The sequence below is a fragment of the Geotrypetes seraphini genome, chromosome 2, assembly GCF_902459505.1.
Source record: "Geotrypetes seraphini chromosome 2, aGeoSer1.1, whole genome shotgun sequence".
Classification (NCBI taxonomy): domain Eukaryota; kingdom Metazoa; phylum Chordata; class Amphibia; order Gymnophiona; family Dermophiidae; genus Geotrypetes; species Geotrypetes seraphini.
In genome coordinates, this window is record NC_047085.1 from 379911930 (window position 1) to 379931801 (window position 19872).

The following is a 19872-nucleotide window of genomic DNA, read 5'->3' on the forward strand; positions in this document are numbered from 1 at the left end:
CCGAGTTAAGGCAGGTGTGCAAAAGCGGTAGTGTGGTGGTGATGGGGGATTTCAACCACCCTGGCATAGACTGGAGTATCGGACACTCAAACTGCACAAGGGAAACAAAATTCCTAGAGACTATAAGGGACTGCTTCATGGAACAGCTGGTCATGGAACCAACAAGAGAAGCCACACTTGACCTAATCCTCAACGGGCTAGGGGGACCCGCAAAGGAGGTGGTAGTACTAGCGCCACTAGGAAACAGCGATCACAACATGATCCAGTGCAAGCTAGAAATAGGAACACCAAAAGTGAGGAGAACCACAACGACAGCACTCAATTACAGAAAAGGGAACTATGAGGCCATGAGGAAAATGGTGGGAAAGAAACTCAGCAGCAGCGCAGGGAAGATGGCGACAGTAGAAAAAGCTTGGTCCCTACTCAAGAACACAGTGCACAAAGCACAGAACTTGTACGTCCCCAGGTTTAGGAAAGGGTGCAAAAAGAACCGAACAAAAAACCCGGTGTGGATTACAAATGCAGTGAAAAAGGCAATAAGCGACAAAAAAGCATCGTTCAGAATATGGAAAAAGGACCAAACCAAGGACAACCAGGATGAACACAAAAGGCACCAAAAGGAATGTCACCGAGTGATAAGGAAAGCAAAAAGAGAATATGAGGAGAGACTGGCAAAGAAAGCAGGTAACTTCAAACCATTCTTCAAGTATGTGAAGGGGAGACAACCGGTTAGGGAGGAAGTGGGACCCTTGGATGATGGAGACAGGAAGGGAGTGGTGAAAGAGGAAACAGAGATAGCTGACAGGTTAAACAAGTTCTTCTCGTCTGTCTTCACGAAAGAGGCCTCATCCAATATTCCAGAACCCAAGGAGATCTTACATGGAGACCGGGATGGGAAGCTAGCCAAACTAGAGATAAGCCGGGAGGACGTCCTCCGTCAGATAGACAGACTAAAGAGCGACAAATCACCAGGTCCGGACGGCATCCACCCAAGGGTACTAAAAGAGCTGAGAAACAAAATAGCAGAAACATTTCGCCAAATATGTAACCTTTCCTTAGAAACAGGGGAGATCCCAGAGGACTGGAAAATAGCAAATGTCACACCCATCTTCAAGAAAGGGTCAAGGGGTGACCCAGGAAACTACAGGCCGGTGAGTTTGACCTCGGTCCCGGGAAAGATGATGAAAGCACTGATTAAGGACACCATCTGCGATCACATAGAAATCAATGGGCAGCTGAAGGCAAGCCAGCATGGCTTCTGCAAGGGAAGGTCATGCCTCACGAACTTACTGTACTTCTTTGAGGGAATAAACAGCCAGATGGATAAAGGGGAATCCATAGACATCATTTACCTGGACTTTCAAAAAGCCTTCGACAAGGTACCCCACGAACGGCTGCTAAAGAAGCTGTGGAACCATGGGGTACAAGGGGATATCCACCGATGGATCAAATACTGGCTGGCAGGCAGGAAACAAAGGGTTGGAGTAAAGGGCCATTACTCAGAATGGCGATGGGTCACAAGCAGTGTTCCCGCTAAGCTGCGTTGACGTGCGCACGCGCACAAAATATTACCTCGCAGCGCACAAGTTTCTCGTCACAGCGCACACAGTGTAGAGCACAGTTCTTCAACCGCCGGTCCGCAAACAAAATCTTGCCGGTCCGCGAAGGATTCGGTCCCCGCCGCAACGAAAGGCCGGCGTCAGCTGACTTGCAACTTCCTGTTGCAGTCGCTGTGCCGGGACTCCTGCCTTCGCCGGGACTCCTGCCTTCCACCGCGTTTGCCTCCTGCCTTATCTCCGCACCTCCAGACCAGCAGCGGCAGCTGTGTATGCTTTTAACTTCGGCACAGAGCTGCCCCTAATCAATAGTTTAGCGCGGTTTCATAAGGCAGCCTCGGGGCCTTTGCTAGGCCGGCCCACATCGCATCATCGAAGCGGGCCGGCTATCAAAGGCCCCGAGGCTGCCTCATGAAACCGCGCTAAACTATTGATTAGGGGCAGCTCTGTGCCGAAGTTAAAAGCATACAGAGCTGCCGCTGCTGGTCTGAACTCTTGGGCCGCTGAAGGAGGGCAAAAAGCAGCTGTCCTGGAGGTTTCCCTTCCTCTCGCCTATGCAGGTCCCTTTTTTTTTTTTCTCCTTCAAACGGCAACGGGCCCCAGCATCGACATCAATCAAGTAAGTTCCACTGTCAATCAAGCGGTTCTGCTCGGCCAAAGCTTCCCCTGTGACATGAGCCACCCTCAGGGGAAAGAAAGTGACCCACAAAGGTGAGGGGAAGGGGGGCAGATGATGGAAGTTGGGGGGGGGGAGAGAGAGAAGGGGCAGATGATGGAATGGAGGAGATGAGAGAGAGAGAGAAGGGGACAGATGATGGAAGTGAGAAGAAGGGAGAGAGAGCAGAAGGCAGATGGATGTCAGTTGAGAAGGGAGAGCAGATGCTGAATGGAAGTGGGGAAAGAACACATACTGGATGGAAGGAGGAGATAAATAAAGGGGGAAGAAAATAGTAAGATAATGGAGGGGTGAGGGAAAGGGGTGACAAGCTGTGTGTAGACACAGTGAAAAGAGGGAAACGGGACTAAATAGTAAGAAAGAATTTAATTTAGATGGAGGCAGAAAATAGAGAAGGAAGACCAGAGAAGAAAAGGGAAGAGAGAGCAGAGAATGATCAGATCTGAGTGGAGGAAATGAGAAGAGAGATATGCTAAAAACCACAGGGGGGAGGGAAGGATAGAGATGCCAGACCATGAGGGGAACAGAAGGAAGATGATGGATGCTAGACCAAATTGGGGGGTGGGGGGGGGGCAGGAGGAGAGATGGCAGGGAAAGACAGACAGTGAATGGAAGGGGCAGATGCTGGACTGAAGAGACAGAGAAGGTTATCATGCTGCTGTACCGGGCCATGGTACGCCCTCACCTGGAGTACTGCGTCCAGCACTGGTACTTTAAGAAGGACACGGTACTACTCGAAAGGATCCAGAGAAGAGCAACTAAAATGGTTAAGGGGCTGGAGGAGTTGCCGTACAGCGAAAGATTAGAGAAACTGGGCCTCTTCTCCCTTGAGCAGAGGAGATTGAGAGGGGACATGATAGAAACATTCAAGGTACTGAAGGGAATAGACTTAGTAGCTAAGGCAGGGAGAACGAGAGGGCACTCTCTAAAGTTGAAAGGGGATAGATTCCATACAAACGTAAGGAAGTTCTGTGGTAGAAAGCAACATATTTATTTGGCTCATAACTTGCTGGCGCCCGATATTTTTAGCTCACAGTGAAAAAAGTTTGCTCACAACACCCGCCCGCTTAGAGGGAACACTGGTCACAAGTGGAGTCCCACAGGGGTCGGTTCTGGGACCACTCCTGTTCAATATATTTATAAATGACTTGGAGGCAGGGACAAACTGTGAGGTTATTAAATTTGCGGACGACACCAAACTCTACAGCAGGGTTAGAACGAAGGAAGACTGTGAAGACCTGCAAAGGGACTTGACGAGATTGGAAGACTGGGCAAGGAAATGGCAAATGAGTTTTAACACTGAGAAATGCAAAGTCATGCATGTAGGGAAAAAGAACTCGATGTTCAACTATAAAATGGGGGGATCATTGCTGGGGGTGAGCAACCTTGAAAGAGAACTGGGGGTGATGGTGGACACAACACTGAAAGCATCAGCACAGTGTGCGACAGCCTCAAGGAAAGCAAATAGAATGTTGGGTATCATCAAAAAGGGTATCACGACCAGGACGAAGGAAGTCATTTTGCCGCTGTATCGGGCAATGATGCGCCCACATCTGGAGTACTGTGTCCAGTACTGGTCGCCGTACCTCAAAAAGGACATGGCGGTACTTGAGGGAGTCCAGAGAAGAGCGACAAAACTGATAAAGGGTATGGAAAACTTCTCATACACTGACAGATTGGAAATGCTGGGGCTATTCTCCCTTGAAAAACGGAGACTTAGAGGAGACATGATAGAAACCTTCAAAATCATGAAGGGCATAGAGAAGGTGGACAGGGACAGATTCTTCAGGCTGTGGGGAGCCACAAGTACAAGGGGGCACTCGGAGAAATTGAAAAAGGACAGGTTTAGAACAAATGCTAGGAAGTTCTTTTTCACTCAGAGGGTAGTGGACACATGGAACACGCTCCCGGAGGCTGTGATAGGCCAGAGCACACTACAGGGGTTCAAGGAGGGTCTAGATAGGTTCCTGAAAGAAAAGGGGATTGAGGGGTACAGATAGAAGTGGAGGTAGGTTACAGAAATAGTCAGAAACCACTTCACAGGTCGTGGACTTGATGGGCCACCGCGGGAGCGGACCACTGGGCACGATGGACCTCTGGTCTGACCCAGTGGAGGCAACTTCTTATGTTCTTATGTCTATGTTTGGGGCATGAATGTTGAAAAGATTAAGTGGTTTCCCCTCAATAGAGCCTTCAATATACGACCAATGTCCATTAGGGTCAAATTTATGAGAAGAGCGTTGAAAGTTGAGAGATTTTTTTTCCAGAGTGATAACCCCATTCTTTTTACCTACTGCTGGAGCTGCAAAACAATGCTGTATCCAGCCACCAGATAATTTCTGTGCTTCTTCTAGGCTGAGATATGATTCTTGAATAAGGCAGATATCCTCCCCAAGGTGTTTGAAATAGTGGAGTATTTTTTTCCTTATGTCAGGACTAGTGATCCCCTTAACATTAAGGGAAACAAGATTTATGTTAACCATTTAGTGAGCATTAAGCTGGAAATGGATAGGATCCTCTTAGGCATTGAGTTGAAATGGTAGAGCCGCTCAGGCAGTAAGTTGAAGTGATAGAGCCACAGGTTGTGACTGTAAAAAGTATATTGCAGAATTCTCTTGGCAAGAAAGACAAAAAACATAATAATAGCTCCATAATGAGAGAGCGGGGGAATAAAAAAATAATAATAATAGATTCATGCTTATAGTAAGTATGAGCAAGTGGAAAACAAAGATCTAAAATTGGGATCGCATGCTGACAAGATGTGCACAGCACTTCTCCCCCAGCCCAGAGAAATAAACAAAATAAGCTGTGTTCAGCCCATAGAGAAAAGATATAGCCCATAGAGAAAAGAATTGATCGTCTCAGGTCATGTCACTTACATTGTCATCCAGGAATTTCTGAAAATCAGCGGGTTCATCAAAATTCTTAGTTGCATTACAGTATGTAATTCATCTTGGCAGGATAAAATAAGCCATATTGTGCTCCTATGCTTTTAAGGTGAGGCCTTATGGATAGAAAAGCCTTTTGTTTTTGTGCAGACGTTTTCGAGAGATCTGGTACTAAAAGAATTTTTTTGCCATCCACCAGCAATGAAGATTTAGTTTTCACGGTTTGTAGGATCTGTAATGTTTGCGGATAGCGCAAGACTTTTAGAACAATTGGTCTCACAGTTTCATCGGAGAAGGAGGGTTCAATTTCTAAGGGGAGGTTAAACTGTAATTTCAAAATATCAGGAATGAAGGTGTGCAGATACGATACGATATCTTTCCCCTCAGTACCCTCAGGAAGCCCAATTATGCGTACATTATTGCGGTGCATTCTGTTTGAGATGTCCTCCATATCATGTTGTAAAAGGGATATCTTATGAAGGCCATGTTGTATTTCGAGGAACTGATTATCATGTGTACAGAGTCTCTCTTCAGTTAAATCAATGCGTGCACTATGCTGTTTTAATTGCGTCATAATATTACTGATTTCAGATTTAATATCAGCAGTTGCTGCTAAATTTTCCTGCATGAGGTCCCTTAGAATTTGCAAATCATTGGAGATAGAAGCTCTGTGATCTTTAGCACCAGAAGGGCAGGCCTTGTCAGGCGAAGGGGGCTTGTGCTTGGATCTTTTAGACAAGTTATGCATCATTGTTGTGCCAGATGGAGAAGAACCCTCCGTATTTGTTGATTTCGATGACATTACCAGTTGTATATATGCTGTCGACTGACCTGAAGTACAGCAGATTAGGGCTGAAAAACGAACTTTGTAAAGCGGGCTGGAGCGGAGAAAATCACTAAGCAGCCATCTTGTAATCAGTCACGTGACATCCCCCCCAACATTTTATATATTAATATAATAATACTATGTTATGAACCCATATAGTCTTTTCTGAAGTACTACAATCTAGCTAGCCAATCCTGATTAGTCAAGATATGTTTTCACTGTACTTTGTCAATTCCAAAGTGTTTGCAGCATCTCCTGAAGCAAAACCTTCATAGACTTTTGAAGCAATGCATCAAAATCATATTAATGAAGACACAACATTAGCAGCCCAAAGATCATCCGAGTAATAGCCTTACTTGACATGTTTACTCTGCATGACAGGTAAAAATTGGTTTAAAATTAAACTGTGCTCACCTCTTTCTTTAATTCATCAATGCACTGGCATGTTTTCAGTATAACTAGCTCCAGATCTTCAGTGGTATCTTTTGCTTTCTGAGTTTGCTTTAAAAAAACAAAAGGAAACAAAAATAGTTTATCATCGGTTATGTTCACCAAAGGAACACAGTCCTGTATGGCAATTCCATGCATGAAACAGCAATATTTTATCTCGAGAAGGGGGCATTAAATAGATTATGAAGACAGACAAAACCTTCAGACCCAATCAATCGGCCCATTTTCCATGCCTATCACAATGCTTCAGCACCTACTTGTTTTCTCCTTTCCAGTAGTAATAAGGTACAACATTTAGTGGTCAAACTCACAACCCTTTTACCAGGCTGTGTAAAAAAGTGGCTTGTACTATCCCCAGCTTAGATCTTCCCTGTGCGCCAAGGCCACTTTTAGCACAGCAGTGAAAATGGCCCCATTTTCCATTTTTCCTATTAATGGCCACTCGTTAATTTCCCCATTAGTGCATGAGCCCTTACCACCACTTTTGTAGACAGTAAGAGCTCATGTGCTAATCACGCACTAATTGGTTAGCATACACAGCGGAACACACCTACTCTCTGCCCTAGACCCACTCCAAGCACTAAAACAAATTCTATTTTTTTAGCAAGTAAGCACTGATCTCAAAACTACCATGGCACTTATTACCACAACTTGGTAAAATGGGAAAGGGAACTTGTATACCACCTTTTTGTGGCTTTGGTATTTCAAAGCTGACATTCAAAGTGATGGGCACTGTAGGATTAAGTGACTTGCCCAGGGTTATATGGAGCAGCAGCAGGATTTCATCTCACAAGCTCTGGGTGCAGAGGCAGCAGCTCAACCAATGAGCCACAGCCCTTCCTAGAATATAAGCTGTGCTTAAATTTATTTTTGTAACATTTTTTGCCATGAATGCAAAGAAAAATAAAAGCAACTAACATTAACAATATGTACAAAATCAGGCTCATATCTAAAAAAAAAATCAGATAAATCCTTAGACTCTCACATTATTCAATAAAAGACACCTAGTTGTCTCTATCCATTTCTTCCATTCTGTCCATAAGTAGAAGACATGCATCCCCAATTAATTAAAACTTCCCCTCCTCTGCTCATTAATCCCTCCCCATTCTTTTACAATGAACTAGATAAAGTGATTGTTGCAGTTGTCCAGGTCTTGCTGCATCTGGGTAGGTAGAATTGACGCCATTATACTGTGGCTTTATTCAGTGTATGCTGTGAAGTCTGCAATTTTATTTATATATATAGTGGGTCCTCAAACCTGATTGGCTGGGGTTTGAAGTGATTGAGACAGGAAAGTCCATTGGTCATAAATTTGAATTTTAGTAGGCAGGTCTTTTGGTCACAACTTTAAATTCTGGTGGGAAAGGGGCTACAAAATTTTTTGGGGATAATTCTGATTCTTGAGGGAAGGAGGAGAGCATTTTCTGAGGTCATATTCTAAAACTTTGAGAGGGAGGAAGAAGGCATTTGTCCTCAGCCCGAGTTCATTTTGTGCTAAATTTCTCTCTCTTTTGGATGAGTAGTTGCCATGATTTGTTTATGGGAAAGCTCATTATCTTAAGTTATTGGGGTGTCTTCCTATCTCTATTGCCTCTTTGATTCTTCAAAACCACCAATGGTTTTCTTTCTCCAACATTTTTGTGTCCTCAAATCTAATTGTATGACTAGTTGCCTTGGCATGAAGAGCTACAGCTAATTTTTCCGTGTTGCATAACTTGTGGTATCTTTGTGCTTTTGCAGCCATTTCTCCACAGTGCATCTGGTTTCGCCAATGTACGAATGGCTGCAACTGCATGGGATTTCAAACACTCTAGGAGTTTGAAGCAGAGGTTACCGGTCTTTCACATATGTGAATGTGAACACAAATTTCTATGGTGCACTGTAGGCTGTTTTGATGTTATTCTTCTTTCGCAATTTTTCTATGCAATCTGTTACTCCTTGGACATAGGGGACCACTACCAATGTTTGTTCTGTTGCAGTATGGCAACTGCTCATCCAAAATAAATTTAGTGCAAAAAAGGACTGGGACCAAGGACAAACACCTTCTTCCTTCCTCTCAAAGTTTTAGACTATAGATTCTGAAACTCCCCCCCCCCCCCCCAAGAATCAGAATTCTCCCAATTAATTTTCTAGCCTCTTTCCTGCCAGAATTTAAAGTTGTGACCAAAGGATCGTCCTGCCAAAATTAAAATTTGTGACCAAAAGGGCTTTCCTGTCTCAATCACCTCAAGCCCCAGCCAGTCAGGGTTGAGGACCCACTATTTATAAAGACAACTGCAGACCTCACAGCACACCCTGAAGAAAGCCACAGTTTGATGGCTGAAACATCAGTTCTATTTACCCATATATGGTAAGACCTGAACATCTGCAACAGTCATTATGCTAGCCATGGAAGCCTAAGAGAACAAACTAGACAAGGGTTCTAGCAAAGCTATGTGAAATATCTCTACAGTTCTGGTCAGACTATTTTACAAAGTTTCATTGAATCAACACTAAACAAAAAAAAAAAAGAAAGGGGGATGATGTTTCCACTTTGAAAGATTAAATCTTCTCCCAGCCTCTACAAGTTTCAAGTTCAAGTTTCAAGTTTATTGAATATTTGATGAATCGCCTATTACAAAATTTCTAGGCGATGTACATTAACAAAATAAAAGTATACAAGAGGCTAAAATATAACAAATATAGACAAATTACTCATTACATTTTATATAAAACATACATGAGGGGTAAGGAATAATATAAAGTTACACTGTTGGGTTAGAAAAAAAAAAGGGAAACACAAAAGGATAGGTTTAACTTTATCAGAACACAAGCTAAAGCTGTCTTTAAAGGAAGTGAACGCTTTGAAATTAAAAATACTCTTTAAGTAGGTAGTTTAAAAAATAAAATAAAATAATAAGATTTAAGCCGATATTAAAAAGCGTTTTTAGGTCAATCAGAAGTAAAAGCGTCTTTAAATAAATAAGTTTTTAGCAATTTTTTAAAAGTTGTAATGTCCTGTTCCATTCTGATATATTTCTAAATAAGCTTCAAGTGGACCCCAAATAGCACTAGCATAGCACTTTGTGAAATATCAACTCCAGTTATATTTTTATCAGTCATACTGATCACTAGTCAGATTTCTTTAACCTTTTCACAGAAAAAGTGTAGGGCAGTGCATGGTTTCCCTCACACTCTTACAGCCATAAAACAAACCAGACTGCCCTTGTCTTTTTCAAACAGAAAGGGGGGGGGGGTTATATGTCATAGAGACAGTTTTATAGCTCAGCTCACAAATTGCTGCTGAAACTGAACAGCTGTTTATTAACTCAAAGTCTGCACCCTTGTTGGTCCATAGTTTTTGATTTAAAAGCTCTTTATGCTTCTCTTTCATAAAGTTTGGTCCTACTGACATGTTTTCAATTCTGAGAACCCTATAGGCCCCTCTGAATCATGCCTTTAATTTTAAAAAGTTTAGAAGTATGGCTTAGTCAACCACAGAAATCGAGCGAACAGTTTCTAATTTCCCCTGAGTTCCTCCAGTATCCCTAACCGAAAGCAGAAAAATAATGGAAACATCACAGGTCCAAAACAAATTTTAATCTCGCAGTATAACCCCTTTTCTTTAACTGTCAAAAAAGTCTAAGGTAGTGCTTCTCAGCCTTTTTTCAGTTAGGACACACCTGATGGATGATGCTTGCATATGTGGCACATTGCACACATGACCCTCACGGAGCTTTGCTCTGATACAGTATGTCAGTTCTTATGTATTAAATATAAACATGCTCTGCATTCACAAAACTCTGTCTCCTATCAACAGGTACAGATCATGGAAGTTACCATGGAAAAATAAATACTCCCTCCCCTTTTGTAAAACTGCAGAAGCGGTTTTTAGCACAGGCAGCTGCGATGAATACTCGTGTGCTGCTCCCGACACTCATAGAGATCCAGTGGTAGTGCAGGCATATTTCCTCTTTTCTTGGAAGTACAAAGGCATCCATGTTGCACATTTTCTAAAACTTACATACCTTATAAATTCAATATAAAACATTCTTTTCTAACTTTGTTGTTTGGGCATTTTAGTTTTCTAAGCATGTTAGTCCTAGTTTCTCTTTTCTGTTTTCCTATCCGTTTTCTGCTCTTTCTAGTGGGTGCTGTCCACTTATCCTTGTTCCATTGTCTCACATCAGCAATCTCTAACATATTTCCTCTCTCTTTCTCATCTGTCTGCTAGCTCAAATTTCACCCTCTCACTCTTCAGTCTTTTACCTACATTTCACTTACCTATCAACTTTCCATCTCCTTTCACCCCCTATCTCTCCTTCCCTGACCTCCTATTCCCTTCTCTTTCACCCACTTCTCATTACTATACATCTACTCTCTGTACTCCTCCTCTCACTCCTCTCTTTAAGAATTACCATGGTCTTTCCCACATGATTCCACTATGCCAGGCATCTCCCTGCCCTCCCCTTCCCACACCATTGTAGCCCAGCATCTCCCTGTCACCTTTCTTCTATCCCTAAAGTTCAAGTGTTTCCCTGTCCCTGCTCCTTCACCTCTACCTCTCTGGTGCAGCAATTCTCTGTCCCCTCTCTCTTCTCCTCCATCCCTACAGTCCAACAACTTCATGTTCTCTCTCTCTCTCTTTTCCCCTTATGGTCCAGTAGCTCCCTGCCCCCCTGTTTCCTCTCCACCCCCAACTCCCCATAAAAAAGTACAGCTTCAATTATCAGCATGGTAGTGACTTGGAAGTCAGTGCATTTACAAGAAACTGAGCCTGGCAGCAGGATATGCAGCTACATAAATTCCAATGCTGTGCTCTTTTCTGGGTTGTGTATGTGGCATACCACACATAAGAACATAAGCAATGCCTCTGCTAGGTCAGACCTAAGGTCAATCGTGCCTAGCAGTCCGCTCATGCAGGATGCATTGATGATTTAAAGTTTTTTATTCTAAGGGTTATTAAGACTAAATGGAGAGGAGGCAATACCGACAATTTTCTTATAAGGGAGGAACAGCGCTTTATTCATAATTACAACACCATTAGTCCACATGGTCTAAATAATGATTTAGATCTGAGATCTTGTATGTGAGCTTTTTATTTTCCCATTGTATATATGCCTCATGATAGTCATTTTATTTTTATTTTTTTCCTTTTTTTCATATATAGAAGTTTTAAAATATATTTTTATATATATTTTTATAAATATGAAATTTTATATGCAATTTGAATATGCTTTATTTTATAATTGAGCAATTTATTATATTTTTCATATTTTTCTTGGTTTTTATACCTTACGTTTTTTATACTTTTTACTTTTTATATATTTTTTTGCTTTGGGATTTTTTGATGATTTGTTATCTATTTATATGGTGGTTTTCAAATTTTCTGCGTAAGGCCGAAACATGTACATGTCGGGTCGAGTTACTTTGGATGAATAAAGATCAATGAGATGAGTTGAAAGACACTTTTGTTGTGCACCTTTCTGATTGGACAATTCCACCCACATTTGTTCCTTTGTATTTTGTGGATTTGCTTCCCCTGTTATCTGTACTTTGTAGATGCAGCCACAATTTCATGGACACCCATGTTTAAAACTTACGCCTAACTCAATAGGCATTGGCGTGGAATGGGCGTGGTTTGGGCAATGACTCAATTTGGGCGTCCTTTGATTCATTTACATAACACTGAGCGACCTAGGGTGTCTATATGATGCCTATATTGTAGGCGAATGAGAACCAGGTCTACTTTTGAGCTTAGTTTGGGCTTCAAATAGATCTGAGTTGTATGGACGAAACTTAGACACTCTTTAGACGTTCTTCCAGAACTTAGGCACACTTTGGATGTCCTTAATGCGATCTGCTAAATAGCTCTCTGGGCAAAATACATTTAATAAGGCACCACATAAACGGGGTACATCAAAATAGATATGTTGCATGCAAAACCTATTTTTGTAGACAAACAGCAATGTTATTTGCTAATTAGAGGAAAAGATCCATTAACTGAAGCACAGCACATGAAAAACATAGCTTTAGTTTTCTTGCTAAAAAGCTACCCTTTTTTTCTGACTAAACAGTGCTCCAATCAGCTCATTCTTGAAAGCAAAGAAAGCACATGACAAAAATATATAGATTGCATACATAACTTAATTTGTAAAAGCTTAAAAACAGAAAAAAACAGATGCAGACCTTAGCATGGCTTCTACTTCATTGCAAATAGAGGTTTGCAGCTGCACAATGGTGATCTCATTGTGAGATCATCAAGGTGCACCTACAAGGTAGAATGCCACAATTAAAATATGTACTGGGATTTGAACCCATGAACTCTGGAAGAGGAGCTCAGGGCTTATACTTATTGAGCTATAGCAGTTTCCAGGCAGGTGTCTCCGACTGCCCTGTGATATGATAGCTTAGAGATCTGCCGCAATTCTGGGAAGAGAAGGGCCAGGTGTGTACAGCGATTGCATGCCACTGATCCACAAGCCTTTCCCCAGATGTCAATTCTGATGTTACAGAGAAGGTCCGGGCCAGCCAAGCAGCGATTGGCTTACCTGGAACCTTCTCTACGACGTCAGAATTGACGTTGGGGGAGGGGGGAGGAAGGAGAAGGCTTATGGGCTGGCAGCGTGCAATCGCTGCATGCGCCTGGCCATTCCTTGCCCGGAGTTGCGGCAGCGGTGAGGGATAATTAAATGGAGCACTTGGGAGGGGGGAGGCACAGAGTAATCTGCAGTCAGCCCGCATACCCCCTAGTGTACGCGTACCACAGACTGAGAAACACTGCCCTATAACACTAAGAGTAACTTGACATTAAACGTGTACTTGTATAAATTTAAACTTGCGCAGTTGCATGTATATTATGCTCCTTGTGTGATGGATAGTAAAACTTTGTACTTGGCTGTTGTGGCCAGGAAGAGTGAGGGGGTCCCAGGGACCCACAAACTTATGATCTGACCCTGGTTGGTATTCTATAATTCTTTTTGCCCCCTTTTATGAAGCCGCGTTACGCTTTTTTATTGTCAGCCACGGTGGTATTACTTCTGATGCTCATAGGAATTCTAACACAGCTTCATAAAAGGGGGGGTTGGTTGTACCACAAAAAAGTAAGTATATCAAGAATCTAATAAACTTAATTATGCAGCAATTGGTGCCTAGCTTTAGGGACTGGGTTATAGATTAAGGAGGTTAATGTGCCATGAAGACTTTTCTAAGGGCTAACTGCCTAGGGACATGATTCTACACATACAGTGCATTAATTTATTCATCTTGTACACAGTGAGTGCCAAACTATATCATCTTTTAGGAAACATCTAATGAATTTTTTCATTGGTTTGAAGTCATACTTTACATGGAACAGCGTGTGATACTGTCTATAAAAGTTGTAAACAGGTTTACTGAATTCCTGCTGCTGGAAGGAGCTTTCCCGTAATTGGGGAGCTGAACATTGTCTTTTGGCGTATAAATCATGTGCTTGTGGGAGATGCAGCTATGGAAAGACCTAGACTTGAAAGCAGACTCAACACAGTCTGAAAATTTTTATACCACCGCAAAAAAAAAAAAATGTTAGCTTACATCTGAAAGTGCTTTGTTGGCTTTCTGAGGCATCTTATAGGTTGGAACAGCTTGGACAATGTAAAAAACAATAGTGCTGTAAAATATGGGGAAATAAGTGCTAATAGTTTATAACTTTGTGTCCTTCAAATCTGGAAACTATAGATTTTTTCAGAGCAAAATAAATCACGCCTGCTTAAACAATTATCTGAAAGAAACTTTTTTATTATTATTATTATTGCTATTTGTGCATTTTGTTGTCAAGGAAACAAGTAGGCTGTCTCTTCTCTGAGCAAAGGTGCAGAATGAGAGAGATGTTTTATTCATTTTTTTTATTAGCATGGCAAAGAAGTGTCAAAATAAGACCATTTTAAAAGGATATTGTGGCATCCTGAACTATTAAACCTATATTTAATAGCTGTAGAATCCTTTCTGCCCGTTTTGGTTTTATTGTTTTTATTCTCTGCTTTAGACATTTTCTGGCAAGATATCTGCAGCTGCCTCTGCCAGTTGTCATGGTTTATGTGTCACTCGGTGCAATTTATAGCAAAAACTGGGCTGCACAAAGTGCCGCGCAGAAACACTACTAGCAGGAATGACAGTGATGTGTAATAAGGTAACACAGGGACAGGGTTTTAGAGGATGTTCATGTTTCTTCTGATATGTCCTAGTGGATAGTGGGGAATAGACCAGTATTCACAAGTCAAGGCTAGATTCTCAAAAGTTTGCATTAAAAACCAACAGGCCGCTGTCGCAGCCGTTATATTAGTGATTTTTAAAAAGCGAGTCATTCTCCAAAAATGCTCATGCAAATGAGGTTGGAGGAGAGTAGCAAAGGTTCACTGAATTTGCAGGTGCCCGTCGCTGGTAGTAGCGATGGGCACAAGCGCAGAAAAAACGCAAAAAAAAAAAATCAAACCCAACAAATCGAGCTGCCGAAATCAAGCAACCCTCCACCCGACAGCGGGAGAGATGCCCACTCTCTCCAGCCGCCAAGCAACACACCTGCCGACACCAACCCCCCGGAAGCAGGAGAGATATCTACTCTCTCCCGCTGCAAAGCAACACCCTCACCCTCTGGCAGCGGGAGAGATGCCCACTCCTGCCACCAAGCAACGCACTACCCAACACACACAGCCCCTGGCAGCAGGAAAGATGCTCACTCTCTCCCACCACCAAGCAACACACCGCCCAACCCCCCTCCCACCCAGTGGCGGGAGAGATGCCCACTCCCTTCTGCCGCCACACAATCCCCATCCCCTCCCCACACCACACCCCCCTCCCTGTTTCTTCGACAACCCCTCGCTCTTTCTTCCCCTTATCTTACTTACAATGACTGGCCGGAAGGATACCTACTCCCTCCGGCCAGCAGGCCCACCTCTTCAAAATGGCGGGCCTCCCCCTCCCCTGTGCATCCTGGAATGCACAGGAGAGGGGCCTGAGGCTCTGATTGGCCCAGGTTGTTTAAGGCCCCTCCTATGGGAGGGGCCCTATACGTTCATTTGTGGTTGAGGTACTTGCATACTCAATATGAGATGCCTTAGGACGTTGCCTATGACTAAACTTAGCCCTACCTTGGAATATTAGCTGCCTGATTATCATTCCTTCAGCATCCAATGCTAGAGAGCGATCCCAACAATGAGATGGGGGCGTGATTCCGATGAGGGTGATTTGTGAATCAGCCCCCCAGACACGGATCGGATCTAGCCCAAAGAGCGTATAGGGTCATGGATTTGAATATAAAGGCTTTCTGTGCTACATCCAAAGCTGTTTACATCTTTGCTATAAGCAGATAGCACATTTTAATGCAGGCCCTGAGGTAGCCATTTTGTAACACTCTAGAAAATCCACTGTCCAGCAAAACCACATTGATCTGGTGTTTAGCTTTTTAGATTATTTTATAACCTGGTGAAAAGGCAAGCTGGCAGGTGAGGGTTGGGTGTTGGACTGTGGAAGGGAGATTTTGTCGTTTGTCCAAAACAGTAGAGAACATAAAAAGGAAGCAAAGCAATGTTGACTTGTAAAGCTAGTGTACAAGTTTGCACCTAAATGTCGGAGGTATGCACGCAACGTACAGTATTCTGTAATATGCATGGTTTTCATGATTTCTCTTATTATGCTTTTCGAAAACAACTGAAGTCAATTTTATTTTAAAAATACAGGCGGTCCCCAAGTTACAGACGTCCAACTTAAGTACAACATGTACTTAAGAACGTGGTTACAGCATCATTTGATTTCACTGAGCAGTATTTCCAGTGGCATAGACTCCTACACTTCTCCTGTAGCATATTCAGAAATGATGAATGACCACATTAAAAACAGTGTGTGGTTGTATATGCTGTACCTTAGAGGGAACGCTGGTAGGGACAGTTGGCCCTTTTATCAGCTGAGAGCAGAGGTGAACAGCAAGAATCTTAAAATCTACAAGTTCTGAGTTATATACAAATTCAATTTAAGAGCAGCTTTAAAAACATAACATGTTCTTAACCCGGGGTCTGCCTGTACTATGGATTTGGAAATTATTGATTTGGGACACAAGTTTTTTCAATTATATTTTGTAATTTTTTCTGTGATGTTACTGTGTTGTAATTTTATTCAAGTGTAGTATTGTAAACCGCTTAATACATTTGTCTTAGCGGTATATCAAGTGCAATCAATCCAATCCAAGTGTGCACCCCATCATAAATATGTATTCAGAAGAGGGCTTAGGTAGAATTTTGGCACTTGCACGAGTGTGTGTATGTATGCCATTATTCTAAACACATACGGTATCTCCAGATTCTATATATTATGCCCAAATGTATGTCTGCAAAATTGTATGTTATGCTGAGATATGTGCTAAATAAATTGGCTAATGAGCCAGTTGGCGCCTTTAATTGGACGCTAACAAACAATTGTTGGCGTTAATTGGCAACAGTTTGGATTTACACATGCATCTCGTTTAGTGCTATTCTGCAAAGATCTGCACACAAAATATTTAGCGTGCAACTTCAGGGCCGTTACCGCAGTGGCCCGCGCTAAACGGTTTCGTAAAAGAGGCCCTAAATAAGCACAGATTTAAAAATGGAAATGAAATGAATGCCAAGGTTACCAAAATGTCACATTGGAAACACCTATTCCAGACTCTTACCTGTCCTCATATATGGATATCTGATAATATTATATTTTATAAAGGGGAATGTAGGTGCCCATTTTCCTTTATAAGTAGCGGTATTTTTGCTTTTTTCGTGTGTGTTAATATAATTAGTACTTAAGATTGTTTATTATGAGAACGATTTAAAATGTGATGTATTAGTATTTTATTTCTAAGGTTTTGTTTGTTTAAATAATGTTTGAGTGTTTTTTTTCTGTAACCCACATAGATTTATGGATATGCGGGATATAAATATATTAATTAATTAAAACAAATAATTAAATAAATGTGCAATTATACAAGTGCTTATAAATTACACACATAAGTGAAGTCCCTCCTCCATGCTCTGTGCAGACATCACCCATGTATGCCTACCTGTCAAATACATGCTATGTAAGATATTGGCATATTTACAGAATATTGCATAGATGGATTTCCAGTATTTGTATGTCTGTGTGACCATAATCTGAGCTTTTACAAGTGTAATTGGTGCATGGATGGTCGTGCCTCCTGTATAGAATTATCGGCAGTGTGCCTAGGCGCCCTAATTTCAGATTACTCTTAGTGTCATAAAAGTTTATGCTCCTGTTCACTGTCATTTACTTTCACACTGAAAGAGGACTATGTCCACTTGTGCCAGCTCATTTTCACTTCAGATAAGGCAATGTGTAATACTTTACAGTGCCATCATACTAGCTGCTATGGAAACGGTGATTAAAATTATGTGCTTTCCACTACTCACCGTATTTATTCAGACTTGCTCTTCTCTCTCTCTGCATCTGAAAGCTTCAATAATCTTGAGACCTTCCCTGAAAGTCTATTTGCTCTCGGTGTTTTATTAGTGTAGGCCCAAATGGCTTAAAAAAAAAGCCGTGTATCTAATGACCAAAAAACAGGAGATGATGTTAAAGCGGGTGATTAAAGCTTAAGTAAATGGACCTCTAAGTGTGTATAAGTTGCCATGAAACAAGTATAGAGACTTCTTAAGGTTCTATATTAAAAGGATGGCAGAGACCTCTAGTGGCTCTACTGAAATATTGGACTTTGACTTGGAAAAAATACCCCCACCATTTCCAGAACAAGGGGAGGGCTCTCCTGACCAGTGAAGTAGGAGAAACCTCTTTTGGGGAAAATTGGTACAAATTTCCAACCCTGCTTGAATTATTTGTCTTTGGCTTCTGCTTCTCTGGCAATTGTTGCCACAGTGAGGGGAAGAGTCTTTGACTCTGACACTCTGGCTCTTGTTCCAAGTTGTGGAAGGAATGAAGGACTTTGGCTAACCCAGCCATAATGCCAAAAGGAGTAAAGAAGTGGTGAGAGGCGACAGGGCTGCTGAGTCTTCTGCACTTCCTTGGAGATGTAAGCTGGAACAGGGAGCCAGCCCATTGCTTCTAATAAGGAGAAGGGCAGAAGAAGAAACAAATGAAAACAACAAATGATTCTGATGCTGAAAAGCAGAATCTAAAGATGCTGAGAAGAAGAATCTAAAGATTCTTTTTTTGAATTTTTATTAATTTTCCAAACTGAAGAAAAAGTGCATACAGATATAAACAATTTAATAGCACTTACAATTGCATAAATATAAAAAACAAAATACCCTCCCCCCTCCCTACCCTCCCCCTATCTGGATGTGTGTGGAAAAAAAAAAAAAATCCAAAAATTAAGGATCGTTTCAATTAACCAATCTACAATTTAATAAATGTTTCCAACCGACCCCAGACTTCTTTGAATTTTTTATTATTTCCCACTTGTTCCACATACATTCTCTCATATCTATAATATAAGCACAATGTTTCCCACCAAAAGGAAAGGTTTAACCTGTCATAATTTTTCCAATTCCTGGTTATCATCTGCATAGCAACCCCTGTCATAATTAAAAGAAGTCTGCTTTTATGTTTCTCAACTGGATTCTTCGGTTTCAATAATGTTCCAAATAAAACCATCTTGTATGTCAATGGCATAGGAACACCAAGTATCCTAATAATCTTTCCCCATATCGATTTCCAGAAATTGAGTATCAAGGGACAATAAAACAACAAATGATCCAGTGTCCCTGGTTCAAGATGACAGTGCCAGCATCTATTAGACTTTGAACTATCCAACTTTTGTAAACAAACAATAGTACAGTATTCTTTTTTCCACCTGGAACACATTAAAATTCATTAATAATTTAACACCTACTCCAATACAACAATCCACGTGTCAATCCCTGGTTGAACTCCAAGATTCAAATTGGTGAGTCTAAGATCCTTTGGAAACTTTGGCTGCAGGCAGGCATACGTACTTTGGAAGATGTAATTTCTAATGGGATAATGGTAAATTTATTACAATTACAACAATCATTTGGCATATCAAAGTCTCAAGGATTTAAATGGTTGCAGTTGAAAAAGGCCATTCAGAAATGGTTCCCTGATTGGCGAAATTTCAAAAATCAGTATAGCTTGTCGGGCATGTGTTTCCAGACAGATTGGCAGGGGCATCAGGCCGCCAAGTGGTACAAAATAATCCTCTATAATAAAACCCTAAGTGCGCATGCGCACTTAGCAGGTTGTGATCCCTGCCGCCTGAAGTCTGCCTCTGTGCCAAATTCGATTGGAGACGCGTGGGGTGGCTTGCGACAGCTTGCGGCGCGTGAGGCGGCTTGAGCAGTGGTGGCAGTTTGACTTTGAGATGAGCTGAGGCCCAGCTGGAAAAGGAAACCGTGCTTTGGAAAGGCGACCGCAAAGAGATACTCCTTGAGACAGCTAATCGTGAAACGTGGATTCATATCAGAGCCCTGAATAGTATAAGAACCATCAGGATGCCAGTACCAA

General features: G+C 41.8%; 1 protein-coding gene across 2 annotated transcripts in view; it reads right to left on the bottom strand.

The window, feature by feature from the left end:
• The window catches only part of CTNNAL1 (catenin alpha like 1), a 520895-nt gene that overhangs the window by 117078 nt on the left and 383945 nt on the right, over positions 1-19872 (bottom strand). For both annotated transcript variants that reach the window (XM_033930656.1, XM_033930655.1), the window contains one exon: positions 6361-6447. In XM_033930656.1, coding sequence (XP_033786547.1) covers positions 6361-6447 — 87 coding nt within the window. The remainder of the gene's footprint in view (positions 1-6360; positions 6448-19872) is intronic.